This window comes from Capsicum annuum, chromosome 8 (genome assembly GCF_002878395.1).
Source record: "Capsicum annuum cultivar UCD-10X-F1 chromosome 8, UCD10Xv1.1, whole genome shotgun sequence".
Lineage (NCBI taxonomy): Eukaryota > Viridiplantae > Streptophyta > Magnoliopsida > Solanales > Solanaceae > Capsicum > Capsicum annuum.
In genome coordinates, this window is record NC_061118.1 from 7640538 (window position 1) to 7650126 (window position 9589).

A 9589-nucleotide genomic window follows, 5' to 3' on the forward strand; every position below is an offset into this window, starting at 1 on the left:
CCCAAATCACTGTCTTAACTTCTTATCCCAATCACAAACTCCTTATTAGGGATGGATACAAATGTAGGCTATCCCAAGATACTGCAACTACTTGAGATTAATTATTGTGAAGAAGATTAAGATACATGCATAATCCCTAGAATAATAGTGTATCACACTCAGTTTACATAGCAAATCTGCTAGGGTTCCCACAACCCTAGTCAAGGAAGTTAGTCGCTCATGTTTGTGCAAGAAACCATGATTATCAATGAAGAACACATCTAATTAATTACATCAGAAATAAGATGCATAAACTCCAAAGTCTTGAATTGAATCAAAACCTAAAATCTCAAGAATAATTGTAAAAGTATTGTAAAGTATTCTATCATATGATAAGAATACATAACCTAATAAAATATAAATGCTAGGTATTTAGAGTGTCTCAAATAACATAAGAATCCTAATAAAAATGGAAAAGGTAAAGTTATATCAGTAGTCGGTACGACTCGGTCTTTACTAATACCGGTATCATATAAGTTGTACCCTGCCTTCTCCTATCCATTCTACTATCTGTTCTCCCAAGGCTTCAAATTTTTTTTCAGTATATAACTTCTACATACAAGTTGTACCTAAGTGTATGACTCATACCCTGCACTCATATCCACTTGGGATTTTAATCTTTCCAAGCTCAGAACACTGGTTTGTGTAAAACTTCCCTATATGAGTTGTACTTAGACTTTCGACTCATATACTTTAGAGACTTTAACTCTTAAGTAGTATCATAGATTCTATTGTGCTTGCGACTTCTCTGTATGACTCATATCCTAGCTTACAACTTGGATACTTGAGTTGTGTCTTCCTCATACTTATCTCCTCAGTGTGGCTTTTGGTTGTGTTGTATATACAATTCAGTATATGAGTCGTATAGGATATTTATGACTCAAGAACTGACTCGTATCCTTATCAGAATTGGTCGTTTTTAGGTTTGTTTCTACTCTTTTCATTAAACCACTATTTTAGACTTGTTTCACCTGCAATATACACCAAAGTGCATCATATCTAACAAAATATCCTAAGTTCACGCATAAATTTGTGGTTTTAAGCATCAAAAGTGTCTTATTTCCATGCCACATCAAGCACAAACTCATCCCAGGGTTCAAATTTTGGATTTTCCCTATGAAGTCCCACTGGTTGCTGTGCAAGCTCTGTGCTAGCACATTTAAGGCTTTTAACTCAAAATAATTATAAATTCGTAAGTAAATTTTGTTGTTTTTGACTATATTCTCTATGATATTGCAAGTAAGTCAAGATGCATAAAAACCTATGCCAACAACGTCAAGAAGGATGAATTTTGACAAAGTAGATATGAAGATTACAGTTGATGACTTGTCTGATAAGTCATCAACTATGTGATAAGCTACCAGAGAAGTCGAAGATAGTGTGTAATAGATAAAGTGAAGAGTTGATGACTTAATCTGATAAGTCATCAACTTCTTGATAGGCCATCAGATCAGGTCATCACCTGTAAGCAGCAAGCATGAATTCAAAAGAGGAGTTAATAACTTGGTCTGATAAGTCGTCAACTCTCTGTTAAGCGATCAGGGAATGTCGTCAGCTATGGGCAAAAAATTTGGGATTTAAAATTTGACTCCAAAATTAACTTGAGTATTTAAGGCAAAGTGTTAGGTTTTCAGAGGCATCTTGAAACTTACGTAAAATAGCAGTTTTTGATAGTTTTCTCTGAACTTTTTAAATTAAGTTTTTTGGATTATTATTGAGGTTTTGAGGATTCTCTTATGATTTAGAAAGAAAAACGATCATATTTCTTCATCGTTTGTAAGTTAACAACTATCGAATTATGAATTCAATATATGTTGTTTCTTTTTATATTATGAGTAACTAATCTTCTTAACTTGAGTTGTGGGATCTATGAGTGTGGCCCCTTAAATTCATTAGTTGATCAAGATTCCCAAGGCATAAGGAACTCTTTGATAATTCTTTGGTTGTGCATGTTCTCTATTGGTTGCAAATAATAGATTAGACCTAATTATTGATTTACTTGAAGTAAGAAATCAACCTATTAGGAAGTGAATTATCAACAGGGATTTTAAATCATTAAAATTTCATGTAATGACTAACGTTGTAGCAAGTTTAATTAACTCGAGATAAATCTAGTTTAGTATATGGATTTCCTAAGTTCAAAAGAATTAGGTAATTGAATGTCTAAATAGGTCGAGAGACATTTAGATAGTGATTTGATGTTGATAGTCTGTTGTTCCTACGTGTCATATGAATCTTGAGCCATAACTAGTGTATATCAAGTGCCAAAACTCATAGTGAACACAACTATGGTTTTTCTATAACATTAATTTGAAACATTGAAATATTAATTGCAACCTATTAAAACAAAGTGAACAATAACTTTTGTTTAGTATCTGAAACCCCCATTTCATAAGAAGGTATTAACTATTAGTCGATTGACTCATAAATAACTTAAATTAACACCATATTCCCTGTGGTATTTGACTCCAACCAAGTTGGGTTATATATTTGACAATGACCATTTACTCTCTCGTAGCGTATCAAATTTTAGCATCATTGCTGGGGAATATGGTCGCCAATTGAGTATATTTATGATAATTGACTCCTAGTTATAGTTTTCTAAATTTTACGCTTATTTGTTGTTTTTTATTTTTACAGAGTCATTGTTGTTTATGCCAGGCACCAGAAGTTCAGGAGAACCATAATTACCCTTCAATCCTGAACCGCATCTAATTGGTAGAATAGCTGAACAACAATAAGCAAATAGACTAGCCACCTTGGCTGGAGCTCAGCTGAACCAACAAAATGAAGGTCAACCAGCACGTCATCCAAATCCAGATGATTAGGACTTGGGAGATGATGATTTGTTAGATCCTACTAACCAAAGATGTGCAGATAATATGGTTGCACCTATGAATCGTAATGTGAAAAGAAATCTTTCTTTCAGAGCATGAAAAGATTAGTAGCCTGTACAATTCGATCTTGAGGAGGATGAGGATGAGATGGATGGAGCAGGTGCAACCAGAGCTATTATTCCTCCACCTTTGGCACCCGAAGCTAAGTTCAACATCATGAGTACTATAATTCAACTACTTTATTTGAAGGGGCTATTTGGTGGACTTTTGGATGATGATCTGAATATGCATTTAGTGAATTTTGTCACTATTTCCAAGTTTTTTGATAACCCAGGAGTAAGGCAGAATGCCATCAGGCTGTGCCTATTCCTGTTGTTTCTATCTGGGGAGACAACACTATGGCTTAGTGGGTTGACTCCTGATTCTATAACAAACTAGAGGTAGTTGAAAGAAGCTTTCCTAGAATGGTTATTTTCACCATCCAGGATGTTATAGTTTAGGGATGAGATCAGTAATTTCAGGTAGCTCCTGACTGAAGCTCTTCACGAGACTTAGGAGAGGTTTAAGAAGAAGTTGATGCAGTGTCCAAATTAGAAAATGACCGATGTGCATTTGATGGAGACTTTGTATAGAGCCTTGAATTCTATTATGAAGCCAGTGTTGGATAATGTTGCTGGTGGAGCATTCATGGATATTACTTTTTTGAAAGCTTCAGAAATTCTTGATAGGATGACTAAACAAAGCAGAGTCTTGCATGCCAGAGATTCAGAGGTAGCAAGCTCTACTATGTCTAGTGGTATGTCTGTGGAGTAATGCCAAAAAGAGGAAGAACGTGACCAAGACATGGCACATATGAAAACCCAAATGGATTTACTTACCAAATATTTATTATCTAGGAAGACTGAGAAGGTAAAGGTTGTTGGGTCATAGAGCAGAGCTAATTTAGATTTAAAGGAGGAGGCCAACTATCTAAATAATTAGAGGGTTCTGAGGCAATAGCTAAATGAATCAAGGTCGGAACTATTACAACAAAGCTGGTTATAAGGATAGGGAGCAAGAAAGTTTGAAGATTAAGAATGATAGGAATGGAATATATGTACCTCCTGGAAATTAGGATAATGCTACTACCAGTTTAAGAAAAATGTCCATGGAGGACATAATGGAGAAGCTATCTCTGGGAGTTGAGGCGACTAATACTGGGGTGACAACGATGAAGAGTGACTTATCTTCCATTAGTTAGCTAGTAAATTTACATTCAACTTCTATCAAATAGTTGGAGCAGTAGATGAGTTAACTCTCAGCATCACTTAATCAGAGAAAGAGTGGTATATTGCCAAGCAATATAGTGTAAAATCCTTGAAATGATGGCTCTTACATAGCAATTACCACTCAGAGTGGTCAAGTATTACCTAGACCTACTATGGGCAAAGATGTGATAAATGATATGATTGAAGATGGTGCAAAAGATGATGAAATCCATTCAGTAGAGTCTGAGAAGCTGGATGGTAATGCGGGCACATCCAACCATCAGCAGGTTGATGAGCTAGAAAAAGAGAAGGGAAAGGAAAAGGAGGTAGTGGTTACTACTCTTCCAAAACCACCACCACTCTTTCCTCATAGATTGAAAAAAAAGGTGGATGACATAAAGTTCAGTAAATTTATGGCAATGCTGAAGTAGCTAACGGTGAACCCTTGGTTGAGGCACTAGAGAAGATGCTCGAATATGCTAAATTTATGAAAGACCTTGTGATGAAGAAGAGAACAGTGAGATATGAACCGGTGGATAATATTCACCATTCCAGTGCCATTTTGACCAGATCTTTAGTACAAAAGAAAGCAGACCTAGGAGAATTCACCATCCCTTGTACTATCGGGTCACTTGATTTTGATAAAGCTTTATGTGATCTCAGAGAAAGTATTAACTTAATGCCTCTTATTTCTTATAAGAGGTTGGGTTTAGGCGGTCTTACACCCATAACTATGCAATTGGTGATAGCGGACAGGTCAGTGAAGCGGCTAGTGTGGATATTGTATGATATGCTTGTAAAGGTGGCCAACTTTATATTTTCTATAGATTTTGTTATTCTGGACAATAAGGTGGATTTTGAGGTACCCATAATCTTGGGTAGACCTTTTCTCGCAACTGGAAGTGTGCTTATTGATTTACGGGCTAACAAGCTACTATTTAGGCTTAACAATGAGGTAGTTCTCTTTTATGTGTGCCAATCTATGAAGCAACCTAAGGAGATGGGTATATTCTCTATCATTTATGTTTATTATGTAGATGAGCATGAGGATCCAATTGAGGAAAAAATTATTTTGGAAACTCTGGTTGCAGTCTTGATGAACTTTGATTGTGAAGGTATTGAGGAGTATGAAGAGACAGTGTGTGCTTTGACGGGAATGGAATCATATTCATATGCTCCCAAGAAGCTAGATTTAGACCTAAAAAATTGGCCAACACCACTGGCTAAGCCATCTATCAAAGAGCCACCGGTGTTAGCATTGAAGGAGTTTCCAAGACATTTACGGTATGTGTTTTTAGGAAGTGAAAACACTTTACCTATGATTATTGCTGCAGATTTGGTTGAGCACCAGGTTGAGGCACTTATCTTTGTGATTAGAAGATATAAAAGGGCTATTTGTTGGACTATTATCGATATCATTGGTATTCCTCCCAGTATTTGCACTTACAAGATTTAGCTTGAGGAGGATTGCACACCAACTATTGAGCATCAACGTCGCCTTAATCCACCAATCCAAGAAGTGGTTAAGAAAATGATCATTAAATGGCTCAATGCAGGAGTTGTATATCCTATCTTGGATAGTAAATGGGTAAGCCCCATCCAATGTGTTCCCAAAAAAATGGGAATAGCTGTAGTGGCAAATGAAAAGAATGAGTTGATTCCAGTCAGGCCGGTTACAAGGTGGAGAGTTTGCATGGACTATCATAAGATCAACTCATGGACTCTAAAGGATCACTTCCCAATGTCTTTTATGGATCAAATGCTTGATCGGTTGGTAGGAAGAGGTCGGTATTATTTCTTGGATGGATATTCGGGCTACAACCAGATTTCTATTACTCTAGAGGATCAGGAGAAGATAACTTTAACTTGCCCGTATGGTACTTTTTCTTTCAAGTGGATGACATTTGGTTTGATTAATGCACCCGCCACTTTCCAACGGTGCATGATGTCCATCCTTTTTTATATGGTGGAGGACACCTTGGAGGTGTTTATGGATGACTTCTCAGTAGTAGGTGATTATTTTGATTTGTGTCTGGTTAATCCGAGTAGAGCTTTGCAAAGATGCAAGGAGTTCAACTTAGTGTTAAATTGGGAGAAATGTCACTTCATGGTGAAGGAGGCCATTGTCCTTAGTTATAAAATTTTAGCTAAGGGAATCGAAGTCACCCGGGCCAAAATCAAAGTTATTAAGAAACTACATCCCCCTATTTTAGTAAAGGGAGCATGGAGTTTCCTTGGTCATGTAGGCTTCTATCATCAATTTATAAAAGATTTCTCTAAAATTTCAAACCCAATGTGCAAGATTTTAGAGAAGGAGACCAAGTTCATATTTGATGATGAGTGCAATAAGGTATTTAAATGCCTTAAGGAGAAACTAGTTGTTGCACCAAATTGTTCAAAGTCATTCAAAATCATGTGTGACACAAGTGGAGTAGCACTTGGGGCTGTTCTTAGCCAATAGAAAGATAAGTTGTTTCATCCTATTTACTATGCAAGAAAGACATTAAATGGGGCCTAGAAGAATTACACTGTGACTGAACAGGAACTTCTTGTGGTGGTTTATGCATTTGAGAAGTTTTGTGCTTACTTATTGGGGACTAAAGTGGTAGTGCATACAGACCATGCCGCTTTGAGGTATTTGATGGTAAAGAAGGATGCGATTCCAAGGCTAATCAGGTGGGTGCTGCTTCTTATAGAGTTTGACTTTGAAAATATTAAAAAAGATGCAAAAATCAAGTTGCAGATCACTTGTCTAGATTTGAGGGAGATCAAGCAGCCAAAGCTAAGCTCGAAATTAATGATACATTTCCAAATGAGAAAATCTTGGTTGTTGTGCTTGAACAAGTACCTTGGTAAGCGAACTTTGCAAATTATGTGGTAAGTGAGATTATCCTAGATAATCTTTCTTTTCACCAAAGAAAGATGTTTCTTCATAATGTTACACAATACTTCTAGGATGAGCCATATTTATTTCGGTGGTGTGCAGATAATATTATTAGGCGATGCATCTCGGAGATGGACATGTTAAGTATTCTGGAAGCTTGTCACGCGTCTCCGGTCGGAGCTCACCATGCAGGTAACCATACTACAAGAAAGGTGCTACAAAGTGGATACTATTGGCCAACCCTATTCAAGGACGCATATGAGTTTGTGAGGAAATGTGACCAGTGCCAGAGACTAGGGTCAATGTCAAAGCATCATGAGATCCCATGGCAAAGATGTTGGACGTTGAACTATTTTACGTCTAGGGTATCAATTTCATGGGACCGTTTGTGAGCTCCTATGGAATAAAATATATCTTGGTGGTTGTGAACTATGTGTCTAAATGGGTTGAAGCAGTTTCTTTAGTTGATAACAAAGGCAAGAGAGTAGTGGCTTTTCTAAAAAAGAACATCTTCTCTTATTTTGGAGTGCTAAAAACTATCATTAGTAATGGGGAATCCCATTTTAGCAACAAAACATTTGTCCTGCTTTGTTGAAATATGGTGTGAAGCAGCATAAGTTTGCTACTCCATATCACCCATAAACTAGTAGGCAAGTGGAAGTTTCGAACCAGGAGATATAAGCAGTTTTGGCTAAAATGGTGAATGCGAGCAGAAAAAATTGGTTTCGAAAGATCAATGATGCCTTGTGGGCATATCAAACTGCTTTCAAGACACCTATTGGGATGTCTCCATATCAGCTAGTCTACGGAAAAGCATACAACCTTTCGGTTAAACTAGAGCACAAGGCTTTGTGGGCTCTTAAATGACTTACATGAACTGGAAGGAAGCAGCTGAGTTAAGGTTGGGACAATTAAATTAGATGGACGAATTCCATCTCAGAGCTTATGACAGAGTTGATCTGTATAAAGAGAAGATGAAGAACTACCATGACCGAAGAATAGAGAAGAGAGATTTCTAAGATGGGGATTGGGTGTTATTGTTCAACTCTCGACTTTAGCTCTTTCTAGGCAAATTGAAATCAAGATGGTCTGGGCCATTCAAAGTAAGCCAAGTTTTTCCATCAGTAGTGGTGCAACTTGAAGGTAAACATGGAATTTTATTCAAAGTTAATGGGAAAAGAGTCAAGATCTATTTTGGTCCAATGGATGATGCAAAACCAGTGTCCACTATGTATCTCGATGAAGTCTGAGTAGTCGAGATAACCAAGTCGTGCCGCGATAGTAAATTAGGCACTATTAGGAGGCAACCCAAATTATTATGTTGTAAGTATGTTTGTTTTTATTTTAAAGGTTGTGTTCATAATAAATTGTTTAGGCTTGAAGGGATAAAGGTAAAATCTATGCTGATAATAAAATAGAATTGACGACCAAAGTCGATGGGTTATCAGCAAGCTAACGGCGTGTTACTTGATGTCGTCAGCTTGAGTAAAAATTAGCACCATACTGGATAAGGGTGATGACCATAGCTGATAAGTTTTTACCCTTATGATAAGGTGTCACGCAAGGTAGTCAGGTCAGCCAAAATTGAGGTATAATCTAGATAGAGCTGACGACCAAGGTTGATCAGCTATCACACATATATAAGCCGTCACAACTGGTCATCAGAAGACTTGAAAATTGGGCAGCATTTTGTCTTAGGGCAATGATGATATGTGATGGGCTATCAACTAAATGATAAGTCATCACTTATTTCTGGGCCCAGGGAAGGCAGCCCGACCCGACCCACATCTTTTATCCCTAGTCTTTTCATATTTCCAACTCTATGGTATATTTTCTTTCCACTTTTAGTTTTTATTAACTTCATCAATTATTGGATAATTAGAGAAAAAAATAGGCTACTTCTGTGCAATAAATTTATCTTTCTTTCTCCCACCATTTCTCCTTCACAAGAAACCATTCAATTTTTCCTTTTCTTTGCAACCAAGTGAAAATTACCCTTCTCCTTCTTTGAGGAATCACTCAAGCTCATCCGTTCTTCTTTGGGAAACTTGAAAACTCTCACAAGTGTAGTCTAAAGTTTGAGTCACTTAAAAGGTATGCCTTTTCTTCTTTGATAAGTGATGGGAATTGCCCATGATGTAAGTTTTGAAGGTTTGAAGTGGTCATGACTAAATTTTAGGTAATGCACAATGAGTTGGTCCTTAAAGATCAATTAAAGCTTGTATAACTAAAATTTTCTCATGAGTAAATGCATACTAAGTTGAAAAAAGTTCCAGTGTTGGGTAAAAATTCATTGCACTCAGGTTTTTTAAAATCCTAAATCAAAGTTGGGTGTAGGGTTTAGTAGAAATTGAAAACTAGGGTTGCAAGTTCTAAAGTGAGAAACAAATTGTGAAATTCCAGCCCAAGAATTGAAAAAATGGCTTAATGAAAATGAATTATGATGGCCAGAAAGTTGATAAACCATCAAGCAAAGCTAAAAGGACTTAGAATTCTATTGTAAGCTGATGACATGGGTGACGACTTATCAGACGATGTTGTCAATTAAGTTTGGAGATTGTTACATTCTATTTAAGGCTGAC

General features: G+C 36.8%; 1 protein-coding gene across 1 annotated transcript; it reads left to right on the top strand.

Moving 5' to 3' along the window:
- The first annotated feature begins 4589 nt into the window (after positions 1 to 4589).
- Positions 4590 to 5579, top strand: LOC107879115. Its single transcript, XM_016726225.1, has one exon. The coding sequence runs from the start codon at positions 4590 to 4592 to the stop codon at positions 5577 to 5579; it is 990 nt and encodes a 329-aa protein (XP_016581711.1).
- Positions 5580 to 9589: the final 4010 nt, after the last annotated feature.